The sequence below is a fragment of the Notothenia rossii genome (genome assembly GCF_949606895.1).
Source record: "Notothenia rossii genome assembly, chromosome: 8".
NCBI classification, from domain to species: domain Eukaryota; kingdom Metazoa; phylum Chordata; class Actinopteri; order Perciformes; family Nototheniidae; genus Notothenia; species Notothenia rossii.
Genome location: NC_136906.1, coordinates 32,774,756 through 32,795,559, shown reverse-complemented (window position 1 = coordinate 32,795,559; position 20,804 = coordinate 32,774,756). Strand labels below are relative to the sequence as shown.

The following is a 20,804-nucleotide window of genomic DNA, read 5'->3' as shown; positions in this document are numbered from 1 at the left end:
TGGCTTTGCAAGCATCACGAGCATCTATCGGCATCAAAAGTTGAACAATGTTCAACTTTTGAGGCTCGATGCTTGGCATCAGCCAATCAAATCCCGTTTATGCAAATCCCGCCAGTGCAAGCGCAGCCAATCAAACCCCGTGCAAGCTGGGAGAGCCAGACCGCAGTTCATTTCCTCATATTCCAAACGAGATATTACGGTAGCAAATCACCCGGTTCTTTATGACCAGAACTATTTACCGGGATACAAACCGGAGGAACCAGGCATGGAGGGAGGTGGCAGAGACAGTGGGTGAAACTGGTAGGTTTTTCGCCTGTTTGGAGAGTTTATATCCAGTTTACTTCGTTTTAACATTGCTATTGCTTTGTATGTCGGGGGCGGGAGATTCATGTGATTGGTTGTTGGTCGTGTTGCTCGCAAAAAATCGCCAAGCTTCAGACACGCCCAGCTTCAAGATTTTTTGATGCCTGTAGTGTAGACGTGCCGTTAGAGGGCGAAGCCATATACGAAATAGAACTGAGGTTACCTACTGTAACCCCAGCTTCTATGAGTAAATGGCGCAGCCCTCTAAGCGCTGGGCCCCACTGGCTCTACGAATAGCTGAAGAAAAGTTATTTTGTATGGGAGCAGATTGCCGGGCCTCCTTCCTATTTACACCGGAAGAAGGCTCGAGGGTGGTGCCCACCTTGCGGGTGGGCGTGGACTACAAGTGTTTCAGTGCTGCGCGGGGACGCAGGGGGATTACCCAATAGCGATAGCCTTAGAGGGCTCCGCCATTTACTCATCGAAGCTGGGGTTACAGTAGGTAACCTCAGTTACAGCGACCTCTCCTGGCGAAGTGCAAGGCTGCAGTGGGTTTAACGTATCTTTGCCTTGAAAAATATTAAATGCACACACACACTAAGACTGAATATCATGTTGTATTTGCAATTAAAGATTGATAATTGTGTGTATTGGGTTATTGAGAAGAGACTAGAGAGTGCTAGACATTTCTTTGGGTGGAGAGGGCCTTTTATCAGTCATTAAAGTATTAAAGTTGAAAAGCAATGATTAAAAGTTTAACTCTTCCAGGCTTTGAACCAGCTGCGCGGAGGACATCGCTGCATCCTGGCCGCCGGCTCTATCCACTAGACTATCTATTTCTTAGACCAATGAAGTCTTTTTATATTAGTCATTTTCTTTTTGTTCACAACTTCTCCACATTTCGAAGTGTTTTACGAGCCAGAACGACCTATTTTTCTTCCTGGCTTGCTCTATGATGATCCAATTCAAATGCAATGCCAACAACAACAATTCAACAGCAACAACGCAAACTACGACAACAACCCACTCATTGCTTAGAGCGGTTATAAAGTGTTGAAGCGCTCAAATTTGAAACTGTTTCAACCTGTCACCTGTCAGAATCGAGACGAGGCAGTGCATTGAATCGCGTGATTGGACAGCGAACCAGTCAAGTGATTCATTCAGGAAATGAAGCAATTGCTGTTTCGACCATCACATGTCACGTGATTTGAAGCAGTCGAACCACTTGGACAATTGTGTCGGAAATAGGTATAAATAAATATGTATATATATAGAACTATAAATAAATATAAATATGTATATTTATATATATATAGAACTATAAATAAATGTGTATATATATATATAGAACTATAAATACATATAAAACTATAAATATGTATATATATATAGAACTATAAATAAATATAAATATGTATATATATATAACTATAAATAAATATAAATATGTGTATGAAGAACTATAAATAAATATAAATATGTATATATATATACAGGACTGTCTAAGAAAATTAGAATATTGTGATAAAGTTCTTTATTTTCTGTAATGCAATTAAAAAAACAAAAATGTCATACATTCTGGATTCATTACAAATCAACTGAAATATTGCAAGCCTTTTATTATTTTAATATTGCTGATTATGGCATACAGCTTAAGAAAACTCAAAAATCCTATCTCAAAAAATTAGAATAGTTCCTCAGACCAAGTAAAAAAAAAAGATTTATAACAGCAAAACACAATCAAACATTTGAAAATGTCCATTAATGCACTCAGTACTTGGTTGGGAATCCTTTTGCACGGATTACTGCATCAATGCGGCGTGGCATGGAGGCAATCAGCCTGTGGCATTGCTGAGGTGTTATGGATGCCCAGGATGCTTCAATAGCGGCCTTTAGCTCATTAGCATTGTTGGGTCTGGTGTCTTTCAGCTTCTTCTTCACAATACCCCACATATTCTCTATGGGGTTCAGGTCAGGGGAATTTGCAGGCCAATCGAGGACAGTAATGCCATGGTCAGTACACCAGTTACTGGTGGTTTTGGCACTGTGGGCAGGTGCCAGATCATGCTGGAAAATGAATTCCTCATCTCCATAGAGCTTTTCAGCAGACGGAAGCATGTAGTGCTCTAAAATCTCTTGGTACACAGCTGCATTTACTCTGGGCTTGATGAAACACAGTGGACCAACACCAGCAGCTGACATGGCTCCCCAAACCATCGCTGACTGTGGGAACTTCACACTGGATTTCAAGCAACTTGGATTTTGCTCCTCTCCAGCCTTTCTCCAGACTCTGGCGCCTTGACTTCCAAATGAAATACAAAACTTGCTTTCGTCTGAAAAGAGGACTTTGGACCACTGTGCAACTGTCCAGTGCTTCTTTTCCTTAGCCCAAGTCAGACGCCTCTTCCGTTGTCTTGAGTTCAGAAGTGGCTTGACCATGGGAATACGGCTATTGTAGCCCATTTCCCGGACACGTCTGTGAACAGTGACTTTTGATACCTGGACTCCAGCTTCAGTCCACTGTCTTTGAAGCTCCCCCAAATTCTGGAAGCGACTCTTCTTCACAATGCTGTTAAGGCTGCGGTCATCTCTCTTGGTTGTGCAGCGTTTCCTGCCACATTTCCCCCTTCCAACAGACTTTTTGTGGATGTGCTTTGAAACTGCACTCTGTGAACAGCTTGCTCTTTGAGAAATTTCTTTTTGTGTCTTACCCTCCTGATGGAGGGTGTCAATGACGGTCCTCTGGACAGCAGTCAGATCAGCAGTCTTCCCCATACTTGTGATTTAGTTTACTGAACCAAGCTGAGTGTTTTTCAAGGCTCAGGAAACCCTTGCAGGTGTTTCGAGTTAATTAGACGATTCAAGTGATTCGTTGAACACCCTACTAGTATACTTTTTCATGATATTCTAATATTTAGAGATAGGATATTTGAGTTTTCTTAAGCTGTATGCCATAATCAGCAATATTAAAATAATAAAAGGCTTGCAATATTTCAGTTGATTTGTAATGAATCCAGAATGTATGACATTTTTGTTTTTTTAATTGCATTACAGAAAATAAAGAACTTTATCACAATATTCTAATTTTCTGAGACAGTCCTGTATATATAAATATATATATAAACTGTATGTATCATGAATATCATTTACAAATAAAGATGGATGAATGCGTGTATTGTGTTATTGAGGAGAGGGTTCTGGCAAAATATGGCATAGGTTATGGTGTGCTTGTTTAACTTTGGCAGGGGGTGTTCATGTGGGATGGGGAACACTCAAAGATTTTTATTCAGCAACATTATTTTTCAACAGTTTTTGGATTGAGCCGATTTATTTTCTTGCTTACAATTTCCCCGCATTTTGAAAACACTCGCTCAGATGGAACCGATGATGTTGGCATGCATAAAAATTGTTTCGCCAGTTTGAAAAGATTGGGATTGATGGTCCACCCAGTATGCCAGTGGGTCTTTCGATCTTTCCAGCGGTGGATCAGTCATGTACCGCTGCACCTCCACTGTAGCATCTGCTGTGGCATTCCTTGCCGTCCTCGCTTCAGAAGCATCTCTGTCCAGAGTTTCCCAAAGGTTAAGACCTGAAAGACAAACATGACTGTAATCATCAGTACTGAAAGGTTTCAATGTGTATCCTTTTTTACTTGTACTTATTTTGTCCTGCATTTGATCAATTAACTATTTATAACATTACCTGTGGATGATGGATTGTCAACATTTGCTGGTGCCGGTTGAGCTGATGTGGAGGGCTGTTCTTCTGTAGGTATGTCAGGTTGTGCGTTTTTCCTCAGTTGTGTGCAAAATGCTGTCAGTCGTTTAACTGATGCCGCTGCCTGTACTTGATTGTAGAATCCAATATTTTTGAATCTAGGATCCAGCAGTGTTGACAGGGTCAATGCAGTTTGGCTCTCCGTGGTGTCAAACTTGTTTTGCATATTTGACACCATGTTCTGTCCCATTAGTTTTGCTGTGTCGTGGCTTGTTTTTCCAATTGTGTCGTACAAGTATAGCATTAACATTTTCGTCATTGGGATGATCTTGGACCCTGAGACTCTCTTCTCCTCGGTGAGTTCCACTGTTGCCTGGAAAAAGGGGGAGAGCAATTGCACGCATGCATCTGCTGTTTCATAGTCCTCAGAGGACAGAGGTCTCACATCTGTTTTCAGCGTTGCAAGAGCTGCTCCCACTGACTGCCTCTCTTTGAAAAGGCGTTGTAATACTAGGTGCTGTTCCAGCGGGTGTCCACTTCCTGAATAAGCTTCAGCACAGGGCGATTCATCTGCTCCTGCACTTCTCTGAGCTTCTCTTTTGCTGTTTTGCTGGTTTTAAAGAACGTGACTACTTTTCTAGCCCTTGTGCGTAGGTCTTGTAGGCCAGGAGTTGCATCCAGAGATTTCTTCACCACTAAATTTAGTGAATGAGCAAAGCAAAGTGCATGTCTTAGATTTAAACTTCTGACAGAGGCAACCATATTTGCTCCTGCATCCGTCACAATTGAGGTCACTTTGCCTTCAGTGCCCCATTCCTCCATGAGAGACCTCATTGCAGCAGTGATGTTAACCGCTGTATGAGCTTCAGGGAAAGGCGGCACTCCCAAAAGCACTGTGGCCAGCTTCGCAGAGTCATCCACATAATGGCAGGTCACTGCTAGATATGGGTCCATATTAATGGGGGTCCACATATCAGCAGTCAGGCTCACAGCCTCTACCCTCTGCATGACAGCCTTGGCCTTCGTCTTCTCCTCCTCATAGCGCTTGACCACCATCTCCTTTAGAACCCGTCTGGATGGAAGAGTGTATCTAGGATCAAGCAAGGCCACAAGCTCCTTGAAGCCACAGTCATCCACGATGGAAAAAGGCTGTGAGTCTTTCACCACCATATTCACAAGAGCCCCATCCAGCTCTCGCTTCCGGTCCACTAAAACAAAGAAATAAAGACATAAAGAATAAAACCAAAACCAAAAAAAGCAAATAAGAATTTATGTGAAATTGCACTCAAAGGAAGCAGACTTGTGAGCAGTCTATGCTTGTGAGTCATGGAATACAGTCATAGCATATTGTGTTAGTGTTACTAGTTAATAATAATATAATAAATACCATGTATGTTCCCCTGGTTCACAGCAGCTCCATGTTTGGCAGTGAAGTGCCTAATCATGGAGGAAGTATTCCCATGATACTTCAGTTCAGTTGAACACACCAAGCACTGAACCTGTAGAGAAAGGCATTTGTAAATAAAAATGCAATTTCAGTCTATAAAGCTTTAGCCTAATGGCTACATTGATCATATACATAATTGTACTTTAATGCTACTTAATATAGATTTGAGATAAACCATAGCTATAATACTGTAGTTGCCCAACCTTATCATGCGCAATCAGATTGAAGTGATCCCACATCTCGGAACGACCTCTCTTCCTGGCTGGCTCCATAATGATCCAAACGCAATACTAACAACTCAACAGCAACAAGGCAAACTACGACGACAATCCCACAGATTGCCAAATTGTGAATTTTTTTGAGCGGTTATAAAGTGTCACTTACTAAGTGACGCTCAAATTCAAACAGTTTCAACCAGTCAGAATCGAGACGAGGCAGTGCATTGAATCACCTGATTGGACGGCGAACCAGTGAGTTGATTCATTCAGGAAATGAAGCCGTTGCTGCTTCGGACTTCACATGTCACGTGATTTGAAGCATTTGCTGCTTCAGACGTCACATGTCACGTGATTTGAAGCAAGCTTCGAAGCACTGCTTCTATGGAATTGGAAGTCCAGGGTTGAAGCTCCGTTCGAAGCTTCAGTTTCAAACTGCAATCACTAGATACTGATCCATAACAGAAACTAATGCGCAAGTATCAGCTTTATCTCGCGTTACCTAATGCAACTCCACACTACGGTGCTGTGTACCGGAGGGGAGACGCGAGATATGGCTGATACTTGACGATCTGGCAGAAAAAGGTTGTGGAGCCTCCGTTGATATGCCGTTGTAAATGGCTCGATGGAAAGCAGGTGTGTAGTCGGGGAGGGTGCACAGCTGATTGCAGCAGGTGAGTGGAGGTTGAGCCGGGAGCCAGGAGTGACAGCCACCACGCACACACAAACAACACAGACAGGGGGAAACAAACAAACACAAATGAGACGGCTGGAGCAGTACAGCCACCACAGCGTTACCTAATGCAACTCCACACTACGTCTTACGGTGCCGTGTACCGGAGGGGAGAGAGAGAGAGAGCAGCGAAGGGGGGGAGAGAGAAGTAATACGGTTTCCTGATAAAGCTGTGGAGAGTATGTGCTGCAGGGAGGTGGATGCACAACGCACCCAGGAATGAACGCTAGCTCCGGTCCTTTTTACTGTGGACTCGATGTCCTGACAGGCTGGTATTTGTGCAACCTGCACAAACACAAAACTGCACCATGATTACAAATGGTGAAATACAATGTAAAACTACCGAAAAATACCAGCTCACTAAAACACAACCGCTCAACTCAACGCAACTACTAACTATACCCGCGGTCAGAGAGCGGAGATGTGTCCCCTTTGTGATGTAATATGACGCGTTTGACGTATGACCTTAAAAAAAAGCCGTTTTTAAGAGCAGAGCTCAAAATTGCTCCTTTCCCTCTGAATTCCTGCCCTTATGTCTCTTAAAACATATCAAATCCTACATTCACTTTTTGAATTGTAATTTTCAAGCAAGTTTAAGCATAAATGTAGAAAAAAAAAAACCCTGCAAGATGCTCTTTAAGAACTTCGTGGTCTCTGTGTATGCTGTGGATAACATTAGTGTTCACAAGAACAAGATACACTCCCGTGTTTTGTTTTAGTTGCTCTTCAGATTGAAGCGGCCAGTTTTATATCGACTATATGTGTGATCTCCTTTTTACATCTCGTTGTGTCATTTGAGTTTATTTGCTGTGTGTAGATTCAAGGATTTTGGTTATCTTGTCAATTTGTTTGGTTATCTAGGCACAGCTGTGTGTGACTCCCTCTGCTACACTGGTATGTGTTTTCCTAATGTAGAGAGCATTGATTAATTAATAAACTACACACTAACTCTAGATCCTGACCAAATCCTTTTTTGTTGATCAAATGTTTTTCAAAAATGTATTGTATATTATATAACAGCTGCACATCACAGACCAGAGTCTCTGCTACTGTGGACCACGAAGGAGGCGATCATCATCCCCATCCCCAAAGACCCTGCATGGCATGGAAATCTCTTCCTCCTGGAAAAATTCTACTCCCAGCATATGCTCCCTGTGTTGGCCAGTAGAGAGGAGGACATTTAAATAAACATACTCTTAACACCCTCGGACTCTGCGTTGGTTTTCGTATGTGTGATGGGGTGTTATGCAGTGGGGAGGAAAACAGGACACAGCAGATTGGGATTGTGGTGGAGATGCTGAGCAGTTATTTAATTGTTGCATGTAATTATCATTATACTGCGTGCTTCTTAGTTATTCCATCTTTTGCTGTAACATGGATCTGTATGTAACTCTATATTAACTTGTTATCTACCACACTTCCTTCTACATCATACACCATCATTATACATGATGGTGTATATAGGATATATATATATATATTTGTATACATATCTGTAAATTGTATAATTTTATTTTTCGTATTTGGGATTTCTCTTTTGTCCACTCAAATACACTTGGCCCTTTCTCTTTTCCATTTGGAAAATGGCAGCTGCATATTCTGCTTTTCTCATCTGGCTCCCTGTCTGCTCGTCTACAATGAGAAAATTATATAATTAATTACTAATAATAATTTAAACCTGTTATTACCAATATTTCACAAATTCTTCATGTAAACTTAAGAGCACAGCTGTATGTTGAGTATGTCAACTTAGCTTGGTTCATCTTACTGGGGGGCAGTGGCGTCAATTCAGCCAAAGCTAAGGTATGGCAAGGTTACTATTCACATGACTTAACTACAGTATCAATCAATATACATGCCCAGCAAATAATCATAACAAAAGTGACAAGTCTGCTATGTAGCTTTTCTGTGTGGTTAGGAAAATTTGAACTTTTTCAAATGCAGCCTCACTCACATCCCGCTAGCGCAAGTAACTATGGACACAAACACTTAACTACGCACGTCAATCAATCAATTCAGTCAAATGCGCCGTTACGCATCCGTTTTCAGCACCATGGATAGCAAGCGGCAGGGTTAGACAGCAGTAATAGCCTTTCTGACACAATTTCACTCTTTCTGTTCACTTCATTCACTATGTAATTGCAACAATATCACGTGAACATACCAGGTAAACTGCTGTAAACTGTTAAAGTCCAAATATAAAGAAGGGAGGGAGGGAGGGAGAGAGGAGAGGGAGGGAGGGAGGGAGGGAGAAGAAAAGAGAAAGAGAAATCATATTAATAAGATGTTTGGGTATCTTACTTTGAGATGAACTTTATTAATTATTCCACAAGTGGATAACGGCGGGTCCTCAAAGCAGCAAAGTTATTGACGAGTTCATCTGCGTCCAGGGATTTTACGACAGCAGGCTCAACAGCCATCAACATGAGGTTTGTGAGCCTGTCATCGCTCATGGTGGTCCGCAGGTAAGTCTTGACTCTTTTTAAAACGGAAAATAATCTTTCGTTGGATGCAGTGGAGACAGGAATTGTTGCTGCGATCTTGAATAGCTTGATGACCTCTGAAAAAGCGACAGACATGGTCTTCAGTCGTGTCAAAGCCAGCATTATGTTTTTCTCCTCCTCCACGTCCTCCTTCATCTCAAGTTCAAGGAAAGCTTTTGCTGTGTGACACTGGGAACTGAGAAGGGTGGTGTCGATCAGTTCATCATAGAGTTGTGCAAACTGTTCCATTTGAACTACATCCATGAAATGGGGAGATGAACAATCAAATGCCTGGATAGCATTAAGTAGCTCATCATTATCTGTAAATCGGCGATCTAACTCAGAGATGAAGCGGTCCAGTGTTTCAAAGTATAGTCTTTTTTCTTGGTCATCTCCTGTTTGTCTCTGGCCACTGGATGATCCGACAATAAACCCTGCCAAGGCTTTGGACACACTCCGTGCTCTTGCTGGTCGCAGAGGGGCAGTGTCGCTGCTTGGGAGGCCGAGCTCTGTGGAAAATGCCTTGGCTCTGCTCAGTGTGTCCTGGTACTCTTTATCTGACCTCATCTTTTCCAGCTGGGCCTTAGTACTCCGTATGAGGTTGGAAGCCATCGTGATTGCAATGTCTTTTGTCTGAAGCTGTTCAGACAGTCCATAAGTGAGATTTAAGATTTTTTCTAGGACATGAAGACGCACAACAAAAGTGACTGTCAGCATATTTGTCCGAAGTCCAGCAGCTTCAGTTGAACCCTCTGCATGAGCGTCAATAGTGGCATCTAACACAGCTAGTATAGCCTCGTAGCGCAGTTTTATCTTCTGTAGAGCCCTATACCAATACAGCCACCGAGTGGGACAGGTGCGCTCCAAGTGCAGTATTTTGTTGTGTCCCAACTTCTTTTGAGCCTCAATGAAAAGCATGTGTCTGGTATTGCTATTTGCAATACAAGTATATAGTGTTTGAACAACACCAAAAAACTCTGCCATCTCTGGTATTTCAGTTATCGAGCTCACAAGCACAAGATTTAGTCTATGTGCATGACAGTGTATATACGCTGCATGCGGCACTTTTTCACGTATTAAAGCCTGCACTCCACGCACATTACCCCGCATAACACTTGCACCATCGTAGCATTGTGCAACACACAGCTGAATATCTAAACTCGATAATTCCTTTATTATTTTCTGGGCCAGGGATTCAGCTGTCAGGTCCTTCATGTGATAGGTTCCAATGGCTCTTTCCTTTATAATCCCGTCATGTACATAACGGATCAAAATGGCCAGCTGCTCCTTCTTAGACAGGTCTTTCGTTTCATCCACTAACACTGAAAAGTACCGTGCTTCTCCTACTTCATTTATGATTATACTTCTGATATTTTCCCCAATAACTCTCACCATATCATTCTGGGCTTCTGGGGAAGAATAGTGCGCATACCTGCGTTCCTGTTTGCTTTTCACGTTCCTGTCATCTGTTGCAATAACGTCCAAAAGTTCAAGGAAATTTCCTTTATTTTCATCCTCATCTCTCTCGTTGTGGCCACGGAGAGGGAGGGCCTGTCTTCCCAGAAATGACGTGATTTTGAACAAGGATTTGACGTGAGCCCGGTTCTCCTGCACCTCATCTGTCCTGTTTGCGTCAATCCGACTTGCGATGGATTCCTTATGTCCGCTGATCACAGCCTTAAAGTTAGACCACGCTAATGCAGCACAATTGTGTCTACTGCTCCCTTGATGATCCCGGAGATTTTTTTTCATGTTCTTCCAACATGTGTATCCAGTGTCTATGAACACACGCAGTCCATGCCTGTCACCTGTTAAAGTTGAGGCTCCTCCAAAATGACGGCATGCAAAGCAATAAACTGCATCTTCTTGCGCAGAATATTCAACCCAGTCATATTCCTGATACACACTGACATTAAAGCGTCTTCCATTTCTAGTTGGGAAGTGGGTCAAACGAGGACGCCTGAGTCCGTCTGTTTTACATCCACTAATATCCTTCTTCTCTGCTCCAGTTGACCCAGAGGCTGCTACTGCTGCTGCACCCGGGCCTTGACCTTCCTTATCGCTGTCCACGTCTGATCCAGCTCTTTCAATCTGAGAAATTGGTGGGGACTCAGACTCGGATTCAATTCGAGAAGTCGGTGTGGACGAGTTCTCAGCCTCCATGCATGTAGTCTCCGTCTCCCTGTTAGCATCTGCATCCCCGGCGCAGGTGCTGGAGTGGCTAACAGCCTCGTTAACAGCTTGAATCCCACCTTCACTACCTGGTCCTTCTCCCTCTGCTGCTGGGGCAACATTGGAGCCATCACCTTCACCTGCCTTTTTTTTGATAAAAAAAGATTCTAAAGTTCTTTGCTTTCTTTTCATTTTAGTTAATTAGCTTAGCCGAAAAATAAAAAAAACCGCGAAAACATGACCCGCTCTGACCTCCGGCGGCTTCTCGTCAGGAGATACCACATTTCAAGATAGGGAGGGGGGATACGTTACGATAAGTATTGGGAAAGATAATATCTAGACTAGAGAAATCGATTGTGTTGTTCTGATTTTCATTTGTATTTAATTTATATGTATTAAATAATAGAATAATCAATACAAATTGACACAGAGTAATTCCATAAATTTATTTTTTTAAAACGAACATTTACATTTTCCCCTGGAGCCAAGGTGTGGCAGCTGCCATACCTTGCCATACCCAATTGACGCCTCTGCTGGGGGGCAACTACATGGATGTCGGTGGGTTTCACAACTACCAATATTTACTAGTCGACACGTTTTTCAAAATAGCAGTCGACTAGTCGACTAGTCGTAACGTCATAATAAAGACACGCAAAGAGAGGTGTACAACTGTATTTTATATTGGAACTCATACAGTAACATTAAACACTGCATTTTAAATTTGTGTTACATGGCTGAGTAAATAACAAACAGTAACTGTACTCACCAAAATCGACAGCAAAAAACTCTTGTTTACATAAATGCCACGTAAATCCAGTGCCCAACAACGCAACACTTTATTCGCTGTCCTCCACGATAACACCTTTCCATATTTTTGGTTTGGTTTGAACACCAACGCATCGACATGTGAGGGAAGGAGGCTTGACCGCTTTCGGGTGACAGTGTTGCCTGCCAGGGAAAAAACCCTCTCACTCGGGGTGCTTGGCTGGAATAGCCAGGTAGCTCCTCGAAAGCGGGGGAAGCGGTGCACGTTTTCTGCCCACCACTCCAGTGGATTATCCATTGTGGGGATATGCGGTGTCCGCTGGCAGTAATCCCGTAGTTTATCATCCGCATCACTGTTGACAGGTGGTTTCTTGCTGTTCGTTTGCCTCTGTTCAGTGCTGACGCCGGTCCGTTGCTCACTGGTGCTAGCATTACTGCTAGTGCTAGCTGTCGGCAGCGGGTGTTTCGTCTTCAGATGGTTGCGCATAGCAGATGCATTTGTATTGTACTTCAGTACAGCTGTACACAACTGACACTTCACTGTGGAGTTGGTTACATCTTCGTTGAAGTACTGCCATACATAAGAATGTCGGACGTGTTTTGGAGCATTTTGCAGCACCTCGTTTACCTCCATTTCTTTCACGACTAGTTGACTAGGGCCTACAGCGCCGAGTAGTGGTAAAGGTAGTCGACTAGTCGATTAGTTGGTGAAACCCCTAGTGCAGTCCACAATAATTCTCCAGTTGAAGGCAGAATGAATTTATTATTGACTCAGAATGAAGCACAACTTCATGTCATACAATACATTTACTTTATTTGTAATTGTGTAAAAAGATATGAGCATTGATTAGCAAGCAGGACCTGCAGGAACAGAGAATGGTGATGGATGGAGCTGGGAAGAGAGAAGAATAAAGAAAACGGATCAACTTTATTATCGGATATTAAAAATTATATTTCAAAACAAGTTGCCGCTCCTACAGTTTTCTAGTATGTAAAGATGATTTCACATGACCAATGCAAAATATCACACTCAATACATGTGTGTCTCTGGGGGGTGCATTGTGCCTTTGATGTATATAAATAATATACCATAACCAAATACTATTACCTACAGTGGAAATCAGGTTGCCAGAGCAGGTCAGTCCAGTGTGCATGTTCCTCAGGGTCTCAGCAGTTACAGGTCAGGTAAAGAAAATAAAAGAGAAAAAGGTCAGTAACAACACTTTAAAGTAACAACACTGAATAATTATCTCTTTTACACAATGAAACACGTCCAGAAGAATGTCATGCAAAGCTGCCTGCCTGCCTTCCTTCCTTCGACTCTCCCTGAACTGCCTGATATTTTAATGTTCAATGTTAACCATTTGTGCAGATAGCATGAAGTAGAAAATATCCCCGATGCTAATGTGGCGTTAGCCTACCTCCCGCCCCCTTAGCACCTGGTGGAGGGGGCGATAGGCTCCTCTTCAAATGTTTCACAAAATACTTACCATCATGACTAATCTTATTGTTTAACATTTTGGTTTACTTCATGTTATGGCTAATACAAATGACAAGGCTAAGTCATGTAATGTAATGCTAACTAACGTGCTCGCTACTAGCTAGGTAGCTAACTTGAGTCGACTATATTCCATGCAAAACATGTATATTAATAATAATAATAATAATAATAGATTTAATTTGTTAGCCCTTTTACAGGTGCTCAAAGACGCTTTACACATAATAGAGAAGAGAAAAGAAAAGAGAAGAAAGGAACAACAAATAAATATATAGTTAAAGTTAAAGTCAAATAATACAAAAACAATCACACATTAAAAGCCAGATTGAAGAGGTGAGTTTTTGTGAGTTTTTTGAAGGTGGTGAGGTCGATGCAGTCTCTGATGGGTTGTGTTAGAAATTAAAATCAATGTTTTGATGGTATAATGTAGCTTAAACATACCGTCAGTTCAAACGCTCTTTTATACTGAAAAACCAGAAATTCTTGTGCACAAGAAGTTAAGCTTTTATTCTGAAAATCCTTCATCTACGGTTAGCATGTAGCATGTGGCTAATATACGATTTCCTAAAGAGGTGAACTGAGGAGCGAAATGACTTGGTGTGGTGAAAACCGAAACCTATTTGATTTAACACTACAACGATAGATGTCGAGATACTACCATGTTGAATATTAAATGAAAGTACAGTTTATTTGAATACATTATTGTTTACAGACGAGAGTAGCATGTGACAACATCCGGAATGACCGGCAACCAAACGAGCCGAGAAGTATTGTTTAGAGTATTGATTACAGCGTTTAGAATGTGTTAAATGAAAAGTGATGAAAGAGAATATGAGGAGAAACGGCGTGTTAAGCATATATTGAATGTGAAAAGAACCTATCCTCTGTTTAAATGCAATAACGGACATTGGAGACGAGGTGAGCCGGCTGGCGGGGAGGAGCCAGCAGAGGATATATATAGCAGCGCCGGAGGAGAGATCCGCTGTCTTCTTGCTCAGGAGAACCGGATCACAGCTGTTTGTCTGACGGAACAATATTCTGTCTGTAACACTACCGCGCCTTTTTTAATTAAAGTATCCCATTTGAATCTTTTCAGAGACTCCATTTAGTCTCATTTTAAAGCTTCTCTCCTGGACGCGAGAATAAAGAACATATTTAACAGTTGTGGGAGTGAGTTCCAGAGGGAGGGGGCAGCGACGGAGAAGGCTCTGTCCCCCCAGGTCCGGTGATTGGTGCGGGTGGGGATGGATAGGAGGTTGGCTTCTGATGAGCGGAGGCAGCGGGAAGGGGTGTGGTGGTGCAGCAGGTCTGTGAGGTAGGGGGGGGGGGGGGGGCCTGGTTGTTGAGGGCTTTGTAAGTAATGAGGAGGACTTTGAAGTGGATTCTTTGACGGACGGGGAGCCAGTGGAGGTTCTGGAGGATGGGAGTGATGTGGTCTCGGGAGCGGGCGTGGGTGAGGAGGCGAGCAGCAGAGTTCTGGATATGTTGGAGTTTATTGAGGAGGTTGGATGGTATGCCATAGACTAGAGGATGCTATTGCAATAGTCGAGTCGTGAAGTGATGAATGCATGAATCAGGGTTTCAGCAGCAGAGGAGGAGAGTGATGGGCGGAGACGGGCAAAGTTTTTGAGGTGGAAAAAGGCGGTCCTGGTGATGTGATTTATGTGGTGGTTGAATTTGAGCTGACTGTCGAAAATGACTCCGAGGTTGCGGATGTGAGGGGGGGAGATTGAGTGTGGCTGTCAATGGTGAAGTTGAAATTCTGGATGTATTTGATACGGGATGGGGGGCCGATGATGATGATGTCTGATTTGGCACTGTTCAGTTGGAGATAGTTTGTTTACATCCATGCTTTTATTTCTGAGAGACAATTGGTGAGAGTGGAGTGTGTTGTGGGGGTGATGGTTTTTGTTGAGATATAAAGTTGGATGTCATCAGCGTAGCAGTGAAATTGAAGGTTGTGGCGACAAATTATTTCGCCAAGGGGGAGCATGTAAAGGATGAAGAGGAGGGGGCCAAGCACCGAACCCAGGGGGACGCCTTGGGACAGAGGAGCAGTGGAGGAGGTGCAGTTGTTGATGTTGATAAACTGATGTCTGTCGGTGAGGTAGGATTTCAGCCAGGAGAGTGCAGTGTCAGTGATGTTGATTGATGATTCGAGGAGGGACAGCAGGATGGTGTGGTTGATGGTGTCGAATGCTGCGGTGAGGTTGAGGAGGATCAGGATGTTCAGGTTGCCGGAGTCAGAGGAGAGGAGGAGGTCCTTTGTGATTTTCAGAAGAGCTGTTTCTGTGCTGTGTTTTGATCGGAAACCGGATTGAAATGGCTCAGAGAGGTCATTGGAGCTGAGGTGGGATTTTAGTTGTGAGGCAATGACACGTTCAAGTATTTTTGACAGAAAGGGGAGATTTGAGATGGGCCGGAAGTTGGACATGATGTCAGGTGTGAGTCCAGGTCTTTTGAGAATGGGTGTGACAGCAGCCAGTTTGAGAGAGTGGGGAACTGATCCAGATCTGAGGGAGGAGTTAATGATGGTGGCGATGAGCTGGGAGATGGCAGGGAGGCTCTCTTTAACAAATTTGGAGGGCATTGGGTCAAGTCTGCAGGTGGAGTTAATTCCAGTCATGAAGTGGGACAGTTGCATGGGGGTCACAGGGGAGAAGTGGGACAGGGGCTGTGAGGTGAAGGGGGGGAGCCAGGAGGGGAGGTGGGGGTTGCTGATTAGGGTGTCAGATTGCTGTAAATGTTGCTGATTTTGGTTTGGAAAAATTAAAGGAAGGAGTTGCACTGTTCGGTGGTGAAGGACGAGGTGGCGTTGTCAAAGGGTTTGAGAAGTTTGCTGATCGTGGAGAAGAGACGCTTGTGGTTGCTGGAGCCAGACTGAATGAGTTGTGAGTAGTAATTAGACCGGGCTGCTGGAGATAGTCTTTGTAGATTTGAAGATGGACTGTTAGTGTGGTTTTCTTGTGTTGGCGTTCAAGTTGACGTTTCCTTGATTTCATTTGGCGGAGTTCGGGGGTATACCAGGGGGCGGGGTGTATGAAAGAGACATTTTTTGTTTTTGTGGGGGCCAGTTCATTGAGACAGAAGGAGAGCGTGCTGTTATAATAGTCCAGAAGTTCAGATGGGTTTTCAGAAAGTGGGGGGGGGGAGACAGACATCTTGCAGGTAATGGAGGCAGTGATTGATGAAGGTGAGATGGATTTGAGGTTTCTGTAGGTTATTGTGCGTTTTTGCTTTTGGGCGGGGATGGGGATGTTGATGTCCATGATGATGGCCAGGTGATCATCTGATATGTTTGGTCCTGGTCCCTTCACCAGACGGGAAGCGATAGAACGAGCAAGTGGTATGATCACTTTTGTGATTACAACCTGGTACAAAGCACACAGGCATCTTGTAAAAGTGAATTTATTGGAGCATTCTCTTATATTTATTGGAGGGAATAAATCAGTTATGAGATCTTCTTCTTCTTCTTTGCCTTAATTGCAAGTCCAACCAGTCTCTGAGCATTATCGCCTAAGACATCACTTACGCGACCCAGAATGCGATTGAGGATTTGTAGTCTTTCTAGTTGCGTATTTTTCATAGTCTTATATTTCAACAGTTTTACGAAAAACTGTGACTTTTTTTTACATGGAAATGATTGTGTAAGATTGACAAACATCATATGTGTTATTCGTGGCACAATTCAAACGGGATCAAAAGATAACTTTTCTCTCTCCATTGACTTTAATGTATAATTTTCCGCTTCCGGGGTCCCATGGAGGCTCCCGGAAGGGGAGGGACTTCGCCTCTCTATACGCCGTTATCTTGATTCTGATTGGCCAGAAGACATTATCAAAGATGTTCTATTGAGAAGACGATCACTACGTGACAAAAGTTTTCAAAACCGTTTCTAATCTTCGGTATTTCCAGACAAGTGGCTACTGAAATCAATCTTACTAACTGCTGTCTGTGCAATTTACTCCGCGCGAGTTGGCGGACTTTATTTAGCTTACTTTAACATCATGTATGCTAGAGGGGGTAGGACCAGAAACTTTTTTTTAAGCTTCTTCTTGCCCCTGTTGAACATGACAGACTATTTTAGAATTATTTTTATTTCTTTTTTTTGTATTATTCTTTTTTTTGTACTTTGTTATAATTATTATTATGAGTGCGGGAAAAAAAGAATATAATTTATATAGGCTATATATATATATTATACGGAGCCCCTAAAGGGACATGGAAAAAAAAAAAAAAAGGGAGAGAGAAAAAAAATAAAGTCAGGAAAACGGTTTCGTTTCTACGGAGCCCCTAAAGGGACATGAAAAATAAAAAAAAAAACAGAGAGAAAAAAAAAAAAGTCAGGATAACGGGTTAGTATCTACGGAGCCCCTAAAGGGACATGGAAAAAAAAAAAAAAAGGGAGAGAGAAAAAAAAAAAAGTCAGGAAAACGGTTTCGTTTCGCGTGCGCACGAGAAAGTATCTTTAAAAAAAGTCAGAATAACGGTTTAAGGGACATAAACTCATAAAAATATATATGAGAAAACAAATAATGTCAGGAAAACGGGTTCCTTTCTCGTGCGCACGCGAAAGTAATCCGTTTTCCTGACTTTATTTTTGAATCCACTTCCTATTAACCAGTGCGCCAAGGAGGAAGTGGAGCACACAGTAGACCAACATTTCAATGCAGACTTCTATGTATACGTTTTGAAATGACAGTGGAAAGTTTAATTCGGGTATATTTTAATCTTGGACTTCCTTATAAGGACATTACGTTCCTGCTTGCACGTCGTCACCGTTACATTCTTTCCGAACGGCATTTAAAACGGATTTTAAAGTCATGTCGTCTGTCCTGGCGCAAGAAATACTCCAGTTTTGAGACGGTAATTACTTTCATCTCTGAACAATTACAAACATCTGGCCAACTTCATGGGTATAGGTGGATGTTCACAAAATGCAAGGAGAATGGATTACTCGTCAGAAAAGAAGATGTACGTTTAATCCTCAAAGAACTAGATCCAAGGGGACGGGGTGTTGAACTCAGAGCATCCAGACGTCTCCATCGACGAAGCTATTTTTCCAAAGGACCGAATTATATTTGGCACTTAGACTCCTACGATAAATTGAAGCCATTCGGAATCTTTATCAACGGCTGCATTGACGGATTTTCAAGAAAAATCATTTGGATGAATGCATTCACCACAAGCAGCAACCCGAAAATTGTTGGAGGTTACTACATTGAGGCTGTCGAGAAATTGGGAGGTTGTCGGAGGATTGTGAGAGGCGACAAGGGAACAGAAAACGTTAAAGTCAGGGACTTTCAGCGTTTTGTCCGACGCAATATACAGGACGGCTCTGCTATTGACAGTTACATCGAAGGGGCAAGCACGGCCAACCAGAGGATAGAAAGTTGGTGGGGTTTCCTCCGGAGGGAGTCAATGGAGTTCTACATCTGTATGTTTACAGATCTGAAGAATCGGGGTCTATTCGACGGTGCATTTTTGGACAAAAGTGTACTTCAGTTTTGTTTCATGGGCATCATTCAGGTAAGCTACAAATGTATGACATGTTTTTATATTGAACTCAAACGACCTTCTCTACACAAAACAAAGCACATACTGTATACATTCTCTAATTAGCAGACACTGCATGGCTGTTTTTATGAATATGGCTGAGTTTACATATGTTGTTATTGCATTTCAATAAACAGATATTGCTTATCGATTTAGGAGGAAAGCAGATTTCTCACACACAATTTAGAAAACATTATGAAATTATTATCTATCAATAAATCAGTGCATACTTACAATTAAGCTAGTCCCAACACACTTTTCTATTAAAACAACACATGAAACATACATCAAGCAAAAAGCATTGTGTTCTAAGCTTTATTCATTTGGAAACGTTGTTGTTGTTGCTAGTATTCGCCACAGGGTGTGAGTAAACAAGAGAAGAAACGGTAGCAACATTGAACGATTCAGCAGAGCAGTGTAGGCAAGAGAATAAGTGTTTCTTCTAGGTTTACTCATTGTGGAACAACACCATAAAGTTGTGACGAGTGAAGAAAGAGAACCGTTGTCCACCTAATCTCTAGCTGCAATCTTATTATTATTTTTAAATATAATAAATAATAAGTATCACTATCATTGCTATTATTGTTATTATTCTAATTATTATTATTTGAAGTCAGGCACGTTAAATATTAATTTCAAGATGATGTTAAAAGAATGTTAAGGGATGCAAATGAAAGAGAGTATGGTAGAAGAGATACCTGAGTATGAAAACAGGAATCCTACTTCTACTGATAGTTTCATCATACAATGAAAATGTGGTTATTTATTAAGATTAATTAACTTTATTTTTCCCTTTTTGTTTATCAAAAAAATATCCTTTTTTTATTTAAAGCCTTCTCATCTAATTACCTCATGAAAATATCAAATTGTATAACTGATATCAGTGAACTTGTTTTCATACTACCTTATCAACTGTTTTCCAGGACGATTTGGATGAGACCACCTGTGTGTGGGATTCACATGTCATCAGACCATCAAAGAATGACAGAGTACCCAGCGGTCGGCCCAAAGTCATGTACATGTTCCCAGAACTCTACACAACTGAGGACTGCATTTCCCCAGTGGAAGGAGCAGACGCACAGCTGTGTCGGAGTAACTGCACATTCAGACCAGCAGTGCCATGTGACACAGACATCTGCAACCTTCTGATGATGGAGTCACAGTTAAATCTTCCTGCTGATTCTTATCAAGCGTTGGATTTGTACCTGGATTTAAGGAATACAATCCGATCTTCTCTGTGACTTCAGATGAAACTACATTTGAAAAGAACTAAATGAAACCAATCTCACAATTGATCAAATTTTATTTTTACATTTGTGAGTGAACTTTGAAGCAGGAGTGTATATACTTGGTGTTCATGTTATCCGACAGGTGAACTATAAATAAAGAAATATAATAACCTCAGAAACCCCTCTGAGTATTGAAGGTTAGTTGAACTGAATGTATAGTAAAAAATGTTTAATAATTGTACAAAAAATAAGCATAGTGGCAAGAAAAGGATTGTGTAAAGGAATTTCTTCAGATTGACGTCTCACAATAGTGATACTACTTATTACTAGTGTTACTGTTTTCATACTCAAGGTTCAAACATTTTGGAACTACATAGTATACTATGTACCCACTATTACGTCTTTCAAGCACCTGCAGAAGTGACTACTCTACAATCACTGCTGTGCGAGATATTTAGTTGGGAAGTCACAGTAATATCTTTGTCATTGTTGATCAGGAAATATATTTATACTTGCATAAGAGGAATTTCATTAGAGTATTGCCTTTTCTTAATGGTGCTAATGGAAGTAGACACTTTGTTGTGTATAGGACTGTAATAACAGATTTAATAATATGCTGCCTTTACATCAGTTATTAGGTAGGTGACACATGAACATAGGAAAAACAATAGGGATGACATCAATGA

The 20,804-nt window shown here is 41.9% G+C and overlaps 1 protein-coding gene across 2 annotated transcripts; it reads right to left on the bottom strand.

Annotated features, from left to right (window-relative positions):
• Positions 1-3,415: 3,415 nt before the first annotated feature.
• Positions 3,416-7,817, bottom strand: LOC307017201 (E3 SUMO-protein ligase ZBED1-like). Of its 2 annotated transcripts, XR_013802063.1 has the most exons (3): positions 5,408-7,817; positions 4,006-5,228; positions 3,416-3,892 (listed from the first exon to the last, which is right to left on the bottom strand). XR_013802063.1 is itself a non-coding variant. In XM_079646748.1 (2 exons), exons 1-2 carry the CDS (start codon positions 5,463-5,465, stop codon positions 4,531-4,533), a joined length of 756 nt encoding a protein of 251 aa, XP_079502874.1. In that variant the 5' UTR covers positions 5,466-7,817; the 3' UTR covers positions 3,416-4,530. The 2 variants fall into 2 exon arrangements, 1 of the variants encoding a protein (XP_079502874.1); XM_079646748.1 differs by having other exon boundaries at positions 3,416-5,228.
• Between the last annotated feature and the right edge of the window lie 12,987 nt (positions 7,818-20,804).

Bases quoted from the DNA above. Each gene is read 5' to 3' on its own strand.
- LOC307017201 (XM_079646748.1), bottom strand. From the start codon at position 5,465: ATGATTAGGCACTTCACTGCCAAACATGGAGCTGCTGTGAACCAGGGG. The intron at 5,229-5,407 runs GTATTTATTATA...TCTTTGTTTTAG, and splicing joins GAACCAGGGGAACATACATG to TGGACCGGAAGCGAGAGCTG.